The sequence below is a fragment of the Pan troglodytes genome, chromosome 1 (assembly GCF_028858775.2).
Source record: "Pan troglodytes isolate AG18354 chromosome 1, NHGRI_mPanTro3-v2.0_pri, whole genome shotgun sequence".
NCBI classification, from domain to species: domain Eukaryota; kingdom Metazoa; phylum Chordata; class Mammalia; order Primates; family Hominidae; genus Pan; species Pan troglodytes.
This window is the reverse complement of record NC_072398.2, coordinates 162,819,494-162,838,746: the sequence shown is the minus strand read 5'-3', so window position 1 is coordinate 162,838,746 and position 19,253 is coordinate 162,819,494. Positions and strand designations below refer to the sequence as shown.

Here is a 19,253-nt window from a genome sequence, read left to right as displayed (position 1 = left end):
TACTAATCATTAGAATGTGTGTGTTTATCTCAAGTTACCCACATTCTGTCATTTAATTCTCACGAAAACCCCATGCATTAGGTCTTTACATCCCATTTTATAGATGAGGGACCTGAGATTCAGAGTGATAATGTCATTTGCCTAAAGCCACTCAGCTGGTCAGCAGGTGGTGAAGCAGGAATGTGAACCAGAGGGTCTGCCTCGAGTTCCCACTTGTAACTACTAGTTTATTCTGTCTCACCCACTGCTGACTAGAGGCAAAGGGGGGCAGGTGTCAGCTTGGCAGCCTGCACAGAGCAGCTGGTACAGACGTCTGTCCCTCCCGGCGGCTCTTACCATCATGTGCTCGCCACAGAAGATGATCCAGAAGGACAGAAGCATCGCATAGAAGATGCCCTGTCGGATGTCACCAAACAGCAGCATCCAGGTCCAGTCAAACCCGATGGAAAACCATTCCACTGGGATATTGATAAAGGTCATGGAAATCCCAAGGGCAAAGATGACTCTGATGGTGAGAAAATATCAGGACAGCCACTTTATTCATCTGGAAGGCAGATTTTCAAACAATTCCCCGAATTCAGTTTTGAGACATGAGATGTTACTTATTGGGTCTGAAGCCATATGATCAATTTCTTCTGCACAGAGATGCAAAATGTCCTATGTAGTTGGCACTGCTGCAGAATGAGGGAGTGCTATACCAACCTTTCTATGGAAGTGAACCTGACCTCCTTAATGCCCCACACTTTACTTTGGTACCACTGCAGATGGCGAGCTTCCTATAATGTTTGTGTCCCCTTGCCTTCTCACCCAGGCCTCAGTGAGTACAATTGTCCTCTTTCACCTATTCAGGTTATCATTCATCTGATCATTAAGAACACTTGTTATTATTGTGATATCCTCAGCAACTATGAATTATATAAGCATATTTGTTTCAATAATACATGACTCCAAACACATTTGAAATGTAAATTCTCTTGACTGCTTGTTTAGCTTTTATTTTACTCTTCCCCTGTCACACTAAGAACTGCCAATTCTCTACTAAAATATAATTCTTAAGTCACTGATTTATTCATATTTTTTTCCATCCCCTTGAAACACATATGTTAATTAAGCACAGATCATGTACCAGGTATTGTGTTAGCACTATGGAATCCTAAATGAACAGGACCTGTTTTTTCACTCACGGGAAATACAGTTAGTAGAGGAGCCAGATAAAGAGACAACTGAATAGATCAGGATCAGGAACATCATAGAGTTTTAAAGCATAGAGGGCTGCTACCAGGACTTCTGACTTTGACACAGACAGGAATGGAGCTGACTTGTGAGTTAAGGTGAGGGAAGTGGAAAGGGTGTTTGGAGGAGAGGGCAGAGCCTGGATGGAGGCATAGAGGCCTGGAAGAACCTGCTGCATTTGGGGATCTGCATGTGGCACATCAGGAAATGACAGGACATGAGACCAGAGAAACAAAGAGGGCTGTGCTCATGAAGAAACTTGCATACCCCACTGGAGAACTGAAATTTATCTTGAAGAGACTTTTTATTGGAATCCAATAAAAAGTTTAAACAATGGAGTGACATGATTCATTCAAAAAATATTTATTAAACTCCTACTATGTGTCAGTCACTATTCTAAGATGCTGGGAATATAACTGTGAACAAGAAAAGCAAGGATTGTGCTCTTGTGATGCTTGCATAGAGATGGAGTGAGAGAGGGAGTACAAGAAAAAGATAATAAATAAATGAAGAATGAGCATCATGAAAAAAAAAGCTAGGCAAGAGAGTGGAGAGCAATGGGGATGTGATTTTACGTAAGGTGGACAGACGAAGAGATCAGCAGGTGTGAAGGCCCTGGGGTGTGGGTTTGAGCACAATAAAGGGGGCTGGTGGGTGGTGGAGAGGACAAGTGACAAGATCAGAGGTGGAAGGCACCCAATCATCAAGGGGCTTATAGGTCAGGGCAAAGGAGATGAAAAGCCAGTGGAGAGCTTTGAGCAGAGGGGTGACAGGATCTGATTAACACTTGAAAGGGGGCACTCCTGGCTATCCTGTGAATAGGCTGCAGGGAGGCACGTGGTGGAAGCAAGGAAAGGGGTTGCGAGGCTGTTCCCACTGATCCAGGTGAGAAGCGACGGTGGGTTAGTTAGATTAGGGTGGCAGCAGTGGAATTGGTGAGATTTCCTGGTGAGGTTGATGAGAAGTGTGAAAAACAGAGACATACGGGATGACTCACTGCTACATTTCCAGTCCGAACAACTGAAAGGATGGAGTTGCCTTTTACTGAAATGGGGATCCTGGGAGGGAATAGGTTGGAAATGGGACACAATCAAGTGTTGTTCTTGGTACATGTGACATTTTCAATGCAAATGAAGACATTAAGTAAAGAGCTGGAATATTTGGGTCCAGAGTTGGGAGAGGCTGAGGCTAAAGATACAGATTAAGAGTCATCAGAGAATAGATGATTTTTTAGACCACAAAGGTAGGTGAGATCACCCCCCTAGGGAAAGCACAGCTAATAAAGAGAAGAGGTCCAAAGCAGGTGCCCCAGTCCCAAAGTCTAAGAGTCTGGAAAGATGGAAGGAGACAGGAATGGAATCTAAATGCTGGTCAGCACAGAAGAATGACCAACAGAAGGGTAGAGGAGACTCTGGGAAGAAAAACTGATCAATTATGTCAGATGCTGGGATGAATAAAAAAAAAGTGAGGAATAAAAAATGACCTTTGGATTTGGACTATGAAGGTTGTTGGTGATCCCGTGAAAAGCAGTTTTAGTAGAGTGGTGGAGATGAATCCAGACTGGAAAGGACTCAAGAGAGAACAGAGGAGAAGACATACGCACAAGGTTTTTGAGAAGCATTGCTGTAAAGAGGAGCAGAAAAAGGGTATGTGGCTTCAGGGGGAAGTGGGAAATGGGAGAATTTTGTCTAAGAATGGGAGATGGCAGGGCATGTTTGTATATTAATAGAAAGAATCCAGCAGAAAGGGAGAAGTCAATGATGTGGAGGGAAAGTAGGTACATCTACAGGAGCACTGTCTTTCTGTAAGTGAGAGGAGCTGGGCTTAGGGGAGTTTCTTCACTACAACACAGACAAGTATCTGATTCTGACCACGGAATATCCTGAAGAGCAAAGACAGGTTAAAGAGCCAGAAAGGTCAGCTGGGTGTGGTGGCTCACACCTGTAATCCCAGCACTTTGGGAAGCTGAAGCGGGCAAATCACTTGAGCTCAGGATTTCGAGATCAGCCTGGGCAATATAGGGAAACCCTGTCTCTACAAAAAATACAAAAAACTAGCTGGGAAGCATACACCTGTGGTTCTAGCTACCGGGAGGCTGAGGTGGGATGACCACTGGAGCCTGGAAAGTCAAGGCTGCAGCAAGCTGAGATCCCAGCACTGCACTCCAGCCTGGACAACAGAGTGAGACCTTGTCTCCAAAAAATAAATTAATTAATTAAAAAGAGCCAGAAAGGTGAGAGAGGTAGAATCCCGAGGATTTACTTAATAACAACTTGCATAGGAAAGCTACAGGAGAAAAAGGAGTCCAGGATGACTCCTGGTCAAATCACTGGCCTAAGTCACACACTGGCTGCTTGAACTGGACACCAGCAAAAGCAAGAGCTTGGCAGATCATGAGAAGCCAGTATTCCTGAAGAGCGCTCCAAAACCAGCTCTTACTTTTCCAGAAGCACTGGGGGTCGGGACATCATGGTGATCCTCCTCCAATACCACACCATAATGATGAAGATGCTGGGCGTAAGGAAGGTCTTCATGGCAAACCACACCTTGGTGAAGCCTCCATTTTGGTGGATCCCCTAGGCAGAGACCAGTGATAATTTTGAAGGTGAATATTATCTTAGCATTTCCTTCTACTAGCAAATGCTTTTGTGGGAGAGGTAAGTGGAGACCTCGTCTGCAAATGTTCACGATCAAGAGCTTTCACATTCATAGCAGGTACTGCCCTCATACACCCTTGGACTCTCCTCAGAGATAATAGAAATACATATTAAAAGAGCCCTGTGCTATGGACCTGAGACCAGAGAAATAAAGAGGGCATCCCATTCACAATAACAGCTTTCATGTTCTGGGGTCTGAAAGAAGAACATGGGGCTTTGGGGCAGGGTCACTATTTCCGAGAGACTTCGAATTATCTTACCTTGGACTCATCCCACTGATATTAAAATGCTAATACCTAAAGATACACTTTAGAGGTACGGATTAATAGGGCAGGTATGGATTAATAGGGCATACAGGGTGTATGATATCTACCCAGCTACCACCCCCACAGTGTACCCCCCAAAAAAGCCACATTTGAGGTAGAACCAGAAATTTCAGGTAAAAAGCAGAGATATCCTCTATCTCTTAACACCTCTCTTGGCCGTTTAATCCTCATTCGACCCTCACATCTTACTAATCTGGTCTACTAAGGCTACAAGAGCTTTTTCCCTATGCTAAGATTATGATTAAGTACATGATCAATTTTTTTTTGTAAGCTTTTCATTAGAAAGTTGCAGATATCCTAGATGGTCAATATGTTGAGATTGGTAAGTGTTAAGGTAAATCTATTCTATAAAATGCTAATCAATATTGGAAAGTATATTTATATTACATTCACCAATTTATATTACATATACCATTAAATAAAGAAAGCAAGGAAAAAAGTCAGTTCAATATGATCCTAATTTTTGTAAGGGAATTACTACGTATAAAAAAAGCCTGGAAGGAGATATATCAAAACCTGAACAGTGACTATTTCTCTAAATAGTAGGACATTACAGGTAGTTATTATGCTTTTCTGTGTCTCTACACAATTCTTGTGGGACTTTGTTGAGATTGAAAAGAAATGGCCTCCTTGCAGCAAGTTCTAACTTTTCCCCAATTAAACAAATATGATGGAAAGAACCTAAACCACCCCTATTCCTTTTAACATTTGTGCTTGCAAGGTGAAACACATAAAAAAGAAAATTTACTTTTATCTCAGTGTTATTCATTATGCAATCATGACTATTTCATGATCTTATCATCATTGTAATGATCTTAAGTGATCTTAAGCCCATTTAAAATCTTAAGTGGGCACAATACTTGCATTGTTTCCCATTTCTGTAATCTCTCACACAAATTAGTTCACTTTATGATCTCAGCCATCATGAGTATGTTATTATTCCCATTTCTCAGATGAGACAGTTGAGGCATAGAGGTGCCAAGAGTGAGATGGAGTTCCCCTCCAATACACATGTCAAGATCAATTACATTCACTTACCACCAACCGGATATCCTTTATCTCCCCAATTCCCACATTGATTTTCTTCTTCTCATTCACAGGCAGCCGGATGTTTAAAAGGTAAAACTTATGGGCCACAGACCCAATTTCCATGAAAGGAAGGACATCACATTCATAGTAACGGCCCTCATGCTCTGGAGTCTGGAAAAAGAGCAGAGGGTTTGAGGCAGGGTCACTATTTCCAATAGACTGGCTCTGAATTCTGTTACCCTGGACCCATACATAACATCAATTGTAAGCAGCTAATGCTTAAAGGTACACTTTAGAGGTACAGAGTAACAAGGCATACTGGAGGCATGGTGTCTACCCAGCTATCCCAACCTAAAACAAACATCAACAACAACAAAAAACAGCCGTATTCAAGGTAGAACCAGAAATTTTAGGTAGAAAGCAGAGATACCTTCCTTCTATCTCCTAACACCTTTCTAGGCTGTTTAATCTTCATTAGAACCTCGCATCTTACGAATCTTGTCTGCCAGGGCTACAAGAGTTTTTATCTGCAGTGTGTTGTCAGGGTCCTCTAAGGCTCTGTGGAACAGTCAGCTTCTTAAACGTTCAGGTGGAAGCTCTTGCTGAATCGTTACACTCTTTAATGACGGCTAATTATTCTCCTGATTTTGGCCTGAGGGAGAAGCTAGAAGAAGCTGAAAATATCTTCTTTTTATTCACTTGCCAGGAAAAAAAAAAGACACAAGGAGCCCTTGGTATTTAGGGAAGGTCGAAACAGAAGAAAGAAAGACAATAAGATTAGTGGCCAGAGATACCCACTAAGAATTTTCTGCCTCCAGTGCTTCCTAACAGTCCAAGATGGCAGAAGGGAATAGAAGTTTTAATGAAATAAGAATTTAGCCCAGTGTCTAGGAAAGCCTCTTGGACTTCGTGCCAAACAATTTAAGAGATACTGCCCAGAGCACGGTGGTGGGAAATTGGACAGTAGGGAGACAGCTTTTTTTTGAAAACTAAATTCTGCTCCACCTCACCAGGACTCCCGGCTGTGTACCTGCTGAGGGGTGGGGGCCAGGGGTAAAGATGAGCATAAAGAGGCATGAGCTTCAGCAGACCGGGACTTTTCCCTGATATAGAAGATGAGAGTCTACCATCAATGTTGGGTTTCTATGTCAGCTTCAATGTTTCCTTGGCACCTCCTGATCAAGTGATAGGGGAGATCTAATTTGTCATTCCTAAGCCTGAATTTGCAAGACCTCCATAATTTGTCATAAATCTTCAGAGCAAAGATCCACTGAAGAAGTGAGAAGAAAGAAGATAACAAAGAGTCCATAGTCTAAGAGTGTGTAGGAAGGGCCTAGGAAGGGGCTCTGCCCCTTCTGAGATCTTGGCTGGTGGGGAGGGTTCCTTACTGGACAGTCAGAGCTTAGAATGCAGTAAACAGACCTTTCTACAGAGACAGAGACACACACGGCAAGGTAGAGGTGGGGAGGTGCTTCTACCTCCTCTTGCCCACCACGGCACACATAACCAATCAGTCGTCAACAGTTTTTATCCCTAAGGTGTGAGCGGCTCTTGTCAGACACACCAGTTGATTAGAGTTGGCATGCGAGATTTTTAAAAATTCTTCTGTAGAAAGAATGCTGCTTTTTCAAACCTCAGCTGCAGGTCAGATGATTCTTCCTATATAGATCATCTTTCTTTCCCCTCCACTCCTTTCTCTCTTATACTTTCAAATCAGGGAGGATGGGGGTCTGCAGGTACTACTAAAAGTTCACTGCAGGCTCTAATTCTCCCTCAGATTAAGCTGTAGTGAGGAGGCTGATTATCCTCTGTGGTAACAGCAAGAGGGTATTTTCTGATTTGTTTCCAGTTAGGGCCTTATTTTATTGATGGAAATTGAGAACTTAAGGGCGGAAGGGAACAAAACCTACTTAGTCTAATTCCATCTGGTGTGTGTCTCGCCCAGGGTCCCAAAAGTACTAGCAGAATTGGGAGAAGGACATGGGCCCTGCCCAAAGGCAGGCATTGTGCTGTGATAAAGACTCCTGAACTCCAGGCCAGGAGGCTGATTCTAATCCTGACCATGTTCCTTGCTGGGTACCTTGGGTCACCCTGCCTCATTTGGCCTCAGTTTCCTCCTAAGTGAGAAAGTTAAGTAAGATGATCTCCAGGGTCACTTCTAATCCCCCACCATGGGTCTCTGGGTGCCCCACACTTCCCTGTCACTACTGAGTGAGTAACATGGACACCCTTGACACAAATTTACCTAAGTTCAAATTAAAAGAGACACATTGGCATCTGGGACACTGGCTCAACCTTCCTGTCTCAGAGACAAATTCGTTGTATCCTGTTAGAGACTTTTCTTCATGCACTAAAGTCCTGCCTCTGCCAGTATTTAGGGCATTTAAGAAGAAAGATTCCTCTCTCTCCTTCCTTTGCCCCACCCCCAGTTCTCCCCCAACTCCAGCATGAGACTGGCTCATTAGGACAAATTACAGCAGGTGGCAACTTGACTTTTTTTTTTTTTTTAACTTCACAATCCACCAGGGACTCAAAAGCTTTAAAGCAATTTCTCATTTAATCTTGAGACTCAAGACTAAATTTCACTGCAATCAAAAAGCAGAGACTTGATGATTCATTTCCTTCGCACTTTTCAAGATTTAATATCTTTCTTGCAAGGGATCAACACATCCTAAAGATAATTAAGCATTAAGAAGCAGTTGCAGGCAAACACCCTTCCCCCTCGCTACTCAGTGCCCTCCATGTGTATAAATGAGAAATGACTTTTCCCTTTTCTATGGATAAAATTCTGTATCCGAAAGCCATCTAGCTTAGATGTTCAACCAGTATTTCAAAGATGCAGTCAACTTGCAGAGATAGCTAGAAAGGTTTTTAATTTTCTTGGTTGCATGCAAAGATCTGAAAATGTTAGCTGTTCCTCTCTCCTGCTTCCTCTAGTTTGTCTATCATTCATTTCTACCTACAAATGGCTTTCTCTGGGGGACAGCCCTATATTTAGCACTCAGCAGAGGGTCTAGGACAGTGGCTCTCAAACTTCATTGAGTTTAGGGTAATAAACTGAAGGCCTGTTAAAACACAGATTCCTTGCTCCTACACCCTGAGACATTGACTTAATAGGTTCTGGGTGTGCCCTGGGAATCTGCCTTTCCTAAAACCTCTCAGGTGATGCTGCCACTGTTGGTTCTCAGAACACACTTTCTGTAGCTTTGTTCTAGGAAACCTGGGGGAGGGAGACTCCCCTAGTGTTTCAAAAAACACTGCAGTGGGTACTTAGGTTTACCCATGGAGGGCCTTAGTTTATATGTTTTCTCCTAGTGGCCCATCTGGTTAATATCCGCTTTGACTCTCAAATATGTCCCAGACAAGATGTTAAATTATAAGGTCATCCTGCCTACGTCATTGTATCATCTAGTCCAGGGGTGTCCAATCTTTTGGCTTCTCTGGGCCAAACTGGAAGGAGGAGAATTGTCTTGAGCCACACATAAAATACACTAACAATAGCTGATGAGCTAAAAAAAAAAAAATCACAAAAAGAACTTATAATGTTTTAAGAAAGTAGTGAATTTACATTGGGCCACATTCAAAGCCGTCCTGGGCTGCGTGCGGCCTGCAGGCAGAGTTGGACAAGCTTGATCTAGCCCTTAAAAAGACTCCCAAGGTAGGTACTCTTATCTCATCTTGCCGAAGAAAAACTGAAGCTCAGACAGATTATGTAAGCTTACCTGAGGTCACACCGTCAGTGATAAAACCACCTAATCTTTCTCCTCTTTAGGAAAAAAATGGCTAAAGCTGGGGCAAGGTACTCAGAGGCTTCAACCTCATGTTTTTACTATTTCGCAGGAAATCTTAACAGTAATTGGCAAAAGCAAAGTTAGGAAAGGCCCGTGGCAGGAGAGAAGAGGAAATAAAATGCTCCACAGAGCAGGTATTACCAAAGCTGTCCTCATGTGAAGAAGGGACACACCTATGAAAAGTAAGCAAATCTTTCCACATACCTGAGAACCAAATAAAAACCGTCGGCTTAGACAGCAAGGAGTCATACCTTGGGAGATGTGAAGGTGCATTTGAGTTTCCGTGGTACTCTTTCATGGGCCATTTCAGTCCACTCAGCAAACGTGTCATCACGGTAAGCCAGGGAAACGTCCATGGAGACTTCTGCATTTTCTTCTGCAAGAGAAAGGATGCACGTTTCAGAAATGACTTTTGGAAAGATATTTTAGAAACAGCTCAAAAAATTCTTATAGGCTTTGACATGGAAACCAACAAGACAAAAGGGAAATATTAATTTCTATCAAACTCCAAACCTGAAGACTTAGAAGTCATAGGATGAAAGTCTAAGCCAAATGCTGGGTCCCCTCTCATGTCCACTCTGCCAGAGTCAAGAGCCTCCATTTAAACTCTTCCAGAGACAGGGGCCTCACTCCCTCTGAGGGAGCACAAATGGTCAGACCTCATCCTCCCATAACTTGTACCATGGGTCCTAGGTCTGCCTGTAGAAGCCACGTGGAAGGTGATGTCCTTCCTTCTTCCATAAAAAGTGCCTTACGTTCTTGAAAACCATACCACATCTGCCTGCATTCTCTTTCCTCTCTGATAAACATGACCAAGTTTTTCAACCACCTCTCAGACACGTCCCTCTGGGGGCTCTTCTCTGGTCACACTCTGTCTGAAAACATCCTTCTCAAACTTATTCCCGAAAGTTCTCAAATATAGGATTTGCTACTTTTCCAAAAGTCAAAATCCCTTCATATTGTGGATGAAGTTAATGTAAAAGGCAAAGTGTTTTTCCAAAATTAAAGACTTATACACAGACAGGAATAATACATAACTGCACAAATGAATGTTCACACATACTTCCATATGTGTGGACTGGACCACGAATGGGTTAAACTCGCCACAGAACTCATTAAGGAGATGAGATTAATAAAACATTGCACCTATTAATTTTGTCTGTTTTATACTATGATGAGCAAGTTCAAGAGCAGAGAAGTCTTTTTTTTTTTTTGAGTATAAAGGTTTAATTCTATTTAAAAAGAAGGTCCATTAAATCAACTTCAAGTTCTTAACTCATGGGACTATTTTGCAACACTTCTTTGTAAATATCATTTTGTTAGGTTATTGGCAAAACAGTTTCAAGGTTCACTTCCCTCCCTTGAACCAGGTCCAGGTCATTTTGCTTTGGGGTAAATTAAAATCAGAATTCTAAAAGTTGAGCAACTTTGTTTTTTTCTAATTGACTTAGCTCTAACCCACCATTACATCTTAAGGACGGCATGACTTGATAATGATGGACTTGTATGAGGTTTTGAGTTTTCAATTAAACTTTGTATCACATGAGGTAATTGTCAGCATTCTTGAGTCTGGTTATGGAATAGGCAGATAGAACCCTGTAGTAACAAGAGTTGGAAATTGGCTAATTGACAACGCACTTGCCTTAAACATCTCAGGTAGAGAACTTTTACATTAGTGAGATGTACTTGAATTTCAGAACTTAACAAATTTTAATTACTTTTTATTGAAAACTGCAGTGAACGCTAAATGTCCACGTTTACAATAAACAAATACAGTAACAGTAACTCACACTGAAACAAAACATACTTCGGATAGCCATTATTTTTCTGCTTGGGACAATTTAAAAGTTTTTCTTTTGTCACAAAAACAGGAATGTATCCAAACAAAGGCTCAAAAGAGGCCATCTTTTCAAACAAAAAGGCAATGATTCACAAAAGACTGTGAATAGAACATGTAACTAGTTGATACAAATCTAATAGGATTTGTTAAAATCAGTCACATCTAATACATCTGAAGTGCTCTTGTATAAAATATCACGTGAAGAAAAGAAGACTTAATCAATGTCTAAAAAAGTGGATTTGTTCATAGACAATCTGACAAGTTACCATAAAAAGTGTTTCCTGAGACATAAGGAAATGCAACATTATTATTCTTGAACCCTTTTAGCTCAACTTTCCACTCAATAAAACAGCAGAGGATCTGAAACTAAGAAAATGTATTTGAGTACAAACAGCTTGTGAAACTTAATACTTTTTTTTTTGCATCAGAGGGTTTTTACTGAACTTACAACCAACTTGCCCACTCAGTATGCAGTTCAGATGTGAGAGATGCTTGTCTGTACAGGAGCCTGTACTGTCTTCAATCCTATGCGAGCAGGTGTCTACCACAGGCAAACAGTTTTCTCCCCATTTTGTAGTAATGTAATTTTCCTATTAGCAAAAAGAGGTCACCAGCCCCTGTAGACTTAAGGGACTCAAGTCACAGGATGGGGATATCCTCTTAATATTTTTTATTTTGTTGTTTGAACTCTTGATGCAACATTGTAGAGCAGGGTGTTCAGGACCTGCTGTGCCCAAGGGACTGATAAAGGAAAAAGCCCTATTTATTCTTTGTGATTTGATGCACAGATGAAAAACTTAACACACAATAACAGAAGTTGGTCATTAATAAATCACATCCTAGTCTTTCAGCGCTTCCGTAAGCAGATGACATCTTCAGTTTTCTAGCTCTTGTAGTTTTAACACTGCAGCATCAATGATGCATAAGTCCAGAATCAGTTACAAAGACCATCATATTCTTTTTCTCTTAGTTCATCATTTTTCACTGTCTCTTGGTCCCAAATGTATCTGAATGATTACCTTCCGGCATTCTCTGCTATTGCTCGTTGGAGTGCTCTCGATTGTCCCCGTGTTTTGTGGGCTGGTTGGGAGAGGGCGCCTAGGAAGGATGTGCCACTGTTGGGAGGTTGTGAGTCACTGGGATGCCTCCAGGGATGATCCCTTCCACGGCTGCAGGAAGTCCTCCTGGAGCCACGCCCACGATGCCTGGCGGATATCTGTATGTGGCACCATTGAGCTCAGGATGAATTGCTTGCTGGTCTATTACTGACCAAGGCGCTGATGTGACAAAGAATTCCTTGTTCACACAGTTTCTTAAGCTTTCTGGGATGTGACCTGTGATGGCTCGGCGGATCTCAGTGGCAGCTGCCTCCCTCATCTCCAGTGACGCCTGCTTGCTGTACCAGGCAGTGTGAGGAGTGCAGATAAGATTCGGTGCATCTTTCAACGGACCCTGAGCAAAGCTAAAGGGCTCCGACTCACGCACATAGAGGGCTGCCCCTCGTATCCTGCCCTCCTTGAGAGCTTGTGCTAAGGCTTTCTCGTCCACCAGGCCACCATGGGGTGTGTTCACAAGGAATGCTCCCTGCCTCATCTGCTTTATGGTAAAGTCATTGATGAGGTGGTGGTTATGTTCGTTGAGATTGCAGTGCAAGGAGACGCTGTCGCTCTGATACAGCAAATCCTACAGAGTGTAGACCCTCTGCACGCCCAGGGATCGCTCGATCCCATCCTGCAAGTAGGGGTCATAAAATATGACGCTGAATCCAAAGGCCTTGGCTCGAACTGCAACCGCCTGCCCCCTGCCATCAAAGCCGATGAGGCCCAGCATTTCCCCACGAATGCTGGCCGATCCCGAGGCCAACTCGCGGTTCTGCTCCATGCTCTGAACCCGTGTGCCTTACACCGCAGTGCTTGGTACAGCCATGTGTTCCTCTGGTACAGATTGAGGATGTGGCAGATGGTAGAGTCCGGTGTCTCTTCCACGGCTGCAGACGGGATATTGCACACAGCAATTCCAAGCTCGCTGGCAGCCTTGATGTCCACGTTATTGTAGCCACTGCCTATCTGCACGATCACTCTCGGGGCCTTAAACTTTTCTAGGTCCTCCCTGGTGAGGATGATGGTGTGGTACATCATGGCACCCATGGCTTCGTTAGAACCTTCTCGTGGATTTCCTGCGTGGACTGCGCGTCACAGAAGGCCACAGTGGCCAGGTCCTTCAGGATGGGCATCTCCACAGTGCAGTCGCGGCCGTCCAGCAGCGCCACCAGGGGGCGGGAGTGCAGGAGGCCGTTCATGATCTGGGGGCGGATACCTTCACAAATTCTGTCCAATAGCTGTCTCTTGACTTTGTGCTTATCCACAAGGGCCATACTTTATGGAACTTTGCAACTCTCAGATCAAAAGGCAAAGCAGTCCTCTAAGAACTTAGGGGAACTCGCAGGAGTCTTCGTGCATGACGCCACTATGAACCCACTATAAATCTGTACACACTATAAATCTGTATACTATAAATCTATAGTTCACACGATGGGCTGTCCGTCTTTTTAAGGGAATACAGCTTCATTGGTTCAAAACCATTTAAGGTGATGAAACCCTCGTCCCGGACGGTCAGCGTCCACGGCAAAAGGCACCCACTCTGGAGGCCGCGGTGGCTGTGGCTCCCGCCCCTCCCACCCCACCCTGCGGCGGTGGCGGTGGCTGCAGCTGTGCAGCCTCCCCTCAGCGCAGCATGGCTCCCTTTTCGGTCCCTCGCTCCTCCGGGCCGCTCCCGAGCCACCTTAAAATGACGCTCGCACACAGGGACACACAACACAAAAACTTAATCTCTCCAGCTCCCCACCACTCCCTCTCCCTCCCTCCGCTACCCCCCTCTCCCCACCCGACCCCTCCAGAGAAGTCTTAATGAGGAAAAAAAAAAAAAAAAAAAAAGCACAAATCACATTTCCAAAATGACTGGAGATCCTGCCACCACTAGGGTTATGAAAATGGGCACAATTTTAGGCTCTGGCTATTCAGCCTTGAAGAAGTCTCAGTATCCAGGCACCTGAGTTTGCTCATCTAAGTAATACCCACCTCCTCCAGGGCTGCGACAAGGATTAAAAGTCAAGTTAGTGAAAGCACTGCATGCTGCCTCATATGCAGTAGGTGCTTAATAAATGTTTACTAAACCTGAACACATACAAGTCACAAGGGAAACAGATAGGAATAACTGCCCTCTGAAAAGCAGGGCTTTTCTACGGTGGCTTAAAGCTGACATGGCAGCATGGCAGATCCCTGGTTCTCAGAAGAAATCTCGGAAAAGGAAGAGATGATCCATGGAAGAAGGAATTTGAGGCCATTCTGATATAGAGGAAACCCTCGATGAACATCAGTACCCACTATTCTATTATTCCTATTTTTATCCTCAGTTAAACGTAGTGAATTAGCCACTGTGTTTTCCTCCTGAAATTCCACAAAATAAAGACAAAGACAGTAAAAAGAAAAGCAAAAGATATTAAATCACAAGGGGAAAAAACTAACTGTAGACACATGAGCAGACAAGAGATTTCATTTTTTTTTTTTTAAGACAGAGTTTTGCTCTTGTTACCCAGGCTGGAGTGCAATGGCATGATCTCGGCTCACTGCAACCTCTGCCTCCCGGGTTCAAGCAATTCTCCTGCCTCAGCGTCCTGAGTAGCTGGGATTACAGGCGTGCACCACCATGCCTGGCTAATTTTGTATTTTTAGCAGAGTCAGGGTTTATCCATGGTGGTCAGGCTGGTCTTGAACTCCTGACCTCAGGTGATCCGCCTGCCTCAGCTTCCCAAAGTGTTGGGATCACAGGCGTGAGCCACTGTGCCTGGCCTCAAAATTTTTTTAAAACATAAAAAATACATGAAGTAGGGTTTCCTGGCAGCCACAGCCTACACTCCTATAGAGGGGATATTCTAGAAAAGTGAGCCAACATATCTGCAGGAACCTGAAGCCACTCAGAATTTGAAAGTACCAGGGGTTGCAGAAGGCAGAACAAAGCATGGCACTGACAATGGGGTGACTGGGTCAAAGTCTGCACACAAAACTGCTGGACCTCAGTTCTCCCACATCTTCCCATCTGTGCAAGATCCAAGGAGAGACTCTGGACTTGAGGACACCAGGGGAATATGTAGACCCAGGGCTGGAGATGGAGAAGAGCAAGAGTCTGTAGAAGAAACTGTGCCACTCCCAGCTTGGCAGAAACAATGCTCAGAGTTGGTATCTCCCCTTGGTCAGGGACCAAGCTGGCTACAACTTCTCCCCACTTAGTAGCCTCAGTGGTCAACAGAAAGAATCAGTCAGAGCTCCCATGGAATCAAATCTTAGGCAATAAAGTACATCCTACTTATAACGCCGGGAGTAGGAATTGGGACTTTAAACTGTGTTGAAAAGGGTGCTTGGAGAAACACAAGAATATAAATATGAAAAGCTGTAAAAAATGTCATCAGCTCACACACAGGTTACAAATTACTCACAGGTTGTTCTCCTTGGAGCCATAGGGTTCAGAGCAACACTAGCCTTAGACACAGGCAAGAGGGGCCTTTGAAGTTTGGGCCCCACACTTTTAAAGGGTCCCACTCTGTCAACTGTTCCCTTCTTTATAGGACAAGAAGACTCCCAAGTGAAGGGGATATATATACCCAGAGCCTACAGACCCCCTCACTTCTAGACCACGCTCCGAGATGTCAGACTCCAGAACATTCTGCCTAGACAGCTCTGAACTCTTATCTTACTTCCAAGGTCTGTGTGGCCTCTTTCCAGGTCTGGCTTCCCAAGAAGAACTAGACAACCACCTGTATACTCTTGGATGTTCGGTGGGGGTGGGAGTGAAAAGGCTGCTATTTGTTGGAAGATATGAACAGAGCTCGAGCTCGGAGGTTAGGGTGTCCATGTAGAAGCACGCAAGGCCCCTCTCTTTATGGGATGGAGCCAGAGGTGGGGAGAAAAGGGGTGTAGGGGCCCACACTTCCTGGCCAGTCACATTTTGGCACAGAATTCCAAGTCGTCCATGAGTCCTCAATTCGAACCTGGCCATCCTGTTCATTATGCAAGTAACTCATCATCAGAGGATGCAACGTACTTGGCTTAACAGTTTGCTGGCCTGATTTATCACTTCTAAATATTTAGACACATGATAGGCATGCCTTCATTCATACTGTTTCCCCAAGCCAGACAAATGTTTGTGGTGGGCCTGGTTCAGAGCAGGTGTCTCACAGAGACAAGGCTAGATAGGATTGCTTCCTTGCCTGGTCCCAGCTTCAAAAGTTATTCTAATCTGTTGAGGATCCTCAAAGGAAAAACTATTTTAAAACATGTGGTTTAAAATGAAAATTGTTCACAGTATTTTAATGTACAATTACTCCATATTAAGCTCCTGTGGTTTCTGTGCTTTAAATTACCTCATTTAATGTTCCCAACAATTCCACGAAGTGGACAGAATATTTTATTTTAATTAATGAGTAAAGTGATGCCCTCAGATCTTAAGGAACTTGTATAAAGTCATTGAAATTGCCTTAAAATAAAATCACTTTTTTGGTATTGCTTAAAGAAAACTGGCTAACTTGTGATAAAAGAAGCCCCTCAAAGCAGTCACACAATATGAATATGCTAAGTCTTTAATAATAGCAACAACTCTCCTTCATCAGAGGCTAACATGCACCAGCCTTCTTCAGGCCTCACATCCATCCTGGGAAGAAGACGTTATATAAATTGCCCAAGAATATATGGCTAGTAAACAGCAGAGCTTAAGTCTGGATCACGTAAGGGCCCCACTGCACTCTACTACCTTTGTTGGTGAAAACAAACAAACACAGTAGAATTCAAAAGAAGCTAACAGCTGAATCAAGCATACTTGGTCAAAGAGCCACTCAACACAAACTAAATACCTTTCCACCTTTCTACAGGAGAGAAACAGGCAATGTTCCTGGGAGGCTGCAAGTATGGCTCATAAGAATGTCTGGAATTATCTAATCTAAGCTTTCTAAAGCCATCTATTATTGGCTGTTAAAATTATAGCATGTTCTGCCGTCTCTTCACGTTACCATCTCCTTACTTCCTGTGCAATCTGAAGCAGAGGTGTTATTCCTGTTTATGAGGTGAAGACGCCATAACTCAGAAAGCCCTACCCTAGAAATACCAGACTCAGGACCCTAGAGCTTCATAGCCAATAGTCTCATAGCATCCTGCCATCTTTTATGATGTACATAAAAAAATAGAAATCACAGGGAGAATGGCCTGTTCAAGTGACCTTTACTAGACTGTGATATCACTCCTCACCCCCAGACAGATAGCACACATGAGGTAGCACAGGTCAATCTTAGCAGACCTGGTTCCTTACCTGTTAGGATAAGACTTAACGCCTAGAATTTCATGATTATTACACTAGTTGCTGCATGAAAAATGCTCAAGACAGAGCAGAAAGCATGAAGGGTAAGGTATTGTTGTTGACATTTTATTAGGGAAGTGAAACTCTTATACTTATCCTTAATTCAAAATAATTACCAGGTTTCAGGAACATGGAGCTTCCCACTATGAATCCCTAATCCAAACCTAGATCACAAAACCCAGAAACAGGAAAGCACTGGACAGAGGAACACAGTAAAACTGTGAAGCTGGTTACCTGAATTGTTTTCTCTTCTGCCTCCAGTGGACTTGGAAATAAAGTTCAGCATTAATGATGATGTTGCATTTAATAAAACACTGGTTTCATGACTCCTGGGATACTGCGTGGGCAATACTTCCCCTCCACCCTCCAGAGATAATGAAGGCGAAGAATCCAATTTGAACTCCCTGGGAGAATGGCAGGAAGGCTAAGCTACATTTGGCACTACATTAGAACTTTCCCTATAAAACAAGGACACTGGTTATATCAGTTTCATGGGGGTACAGTTGTAAGGTATCAGCATAGGGCATTTATAGATTTGAAATCCATGGTTTTCCATACCTATACTATAGCAGCAGCTTTGGTATAGAAGCCCATAGGTCCTATGGGCTAGCCAAGCTTCACATTTGTCAAATAGCTTTGGAGACATATTTTAGTTGGGTGGAGAATTCATTCAGAGGAGGAAGGGAAGTGTGGAAAGGCACTGTCGTTTGTTACACTTATTATTTCCATCCTGTTATGGGGGCAGTTTCCCCTATGCTCCAGGATTCCATAGGAGCAGACCTAGACTGCAAAGTGTGGTCACAGACAGAAAGAGCCATGCCTTTCCATGTTGGGAAGCATCAACTAATTGTATCCTTAGGAAGTCTGTCTCTATACCAGTTATACTGCCCTGCCCTGCTTGAGAAAAGCAAAGCCAATCAGTTTTTCTGCAGGCAAGTGGAAAGTCAGAGAGGAGAGCAAGTACCTTCTATAAGCCAGAAATGGTGGGAGGGGGGTGCTAGAAATCGCTAGGAAAGAGGTCTAGTGTCCCCAAGAAATCTAGGGCAGCTGCTTAATGTAATGTAAGAATGGTCCCTGGGGTGGGAATGTGGGGAGAAGGAAAAGCAATGAAAAGGCCACTAGAACCTTAATTGAGGAAGACATCAGAATGCTTCTCACCTAAGCTCTACACCTTCTATATTTGAAAGAGGTATTTCCCAGCCAGGATAGTACAAAGTGTATAAATTGGGCACCAAATGGATGTGATTTTGAATTCTCCTTTTATGACTTCCCACCTGAACAACCTTGAATAAGTCTCAGTTTCCACCTTTGCAGTATGGAAACAGTGGGAACTACTCCCTAAGGCTGTTAACCAATACCAGTTCCTTCTCCATCTAGTCCCAGGGTGGCTGGGTTATATTGTTGACCTATTAACTGGAATAAAAGGGTAAAAAGGAGAGGACAAGATATATCAGAGGAAATCAAGAATGATTATATGGTTGTCAAAAGCTTTTAGGTTCCTAGAGACACTTTGACTTTCCTGGGCCTTTGCCCTGGGAAAAAAATTAAAGAGGTTTCAATGCTCGTGTGCATTCCCACATTACATAGGGGAGCTGCCAGTCACCAGAGTTTGTTTGGGTAACCTCAGAAAGAGGCCACAGAGACAAATCTCCTCCCAGCCTCTGGCAGACATATAATCTGGAGTTATTTATGCCAGCATTCCTTCCCCAATAAAAAACTCTCTGACCTGGCTTGAATTTTTCTTGACGCTTTCAATTAAGGAAATAACAAAACCAACCCTGTCCTATACATGGTTAGGTCTGGCAAAAATGGACTCAGCTAATTACAAATTTGGCCCTGGTGGTTTTCTTAAGATGCCCTACAGGCCTGGGTGTGAGTGGTTATAAAAATGAATGAGTACAATTATTTTGCAAACCAGCCTAACAGTTTAGTTCACATTGCTTCTCGTCTTTCCTCATCAAATCAAGCATTTGAA

General features: G+C 43.4%; 1 protein-coding gene and 1 pseudogene across 5 annotated transcripts in view; both read right to left on the bottom strand.

Moving 5' to 3' along the window:
* Positions 1 to 19,253, bottom strand: part of WLS (Wnt ligand secretion mediator) — a 134,353-nt gene that overhangs the window by 51,354 nt on the left and 63,746 nt on the right. For all 5 annotated transcript variants that reach the window (XM_063800556.1, XM_063800558.1, XM_016920590.4 and 2 more), the window contains exons 3-6: positions 9,288 to 9,412; positions 5,255 to 5,416; positions 3,673 to 3,809; positions 337 to 505 (exon numbers count right to left, since the gene is read on the bottom strand). In XM_063800556.1, the coding sequence (XP_063656626.1) occupies positions 337 to 505; positions 3,673 to 3,809; positions 5,255 to 5,416; positions 9,288 to 9,412 (593 nt within the window). The remainder of the gene's footprint in view (positions 1 to 336; positions 506 to 3,672; positions 3,810 to 5,254; positions 5,417 to 9,287; positions 9,413 to 19,253) is intronic.
* On the bottom strand, positions 11,819 to 13,345 carry LOC104008491 (C-terminal-binding protein 2-like; annotated as a pseudogene).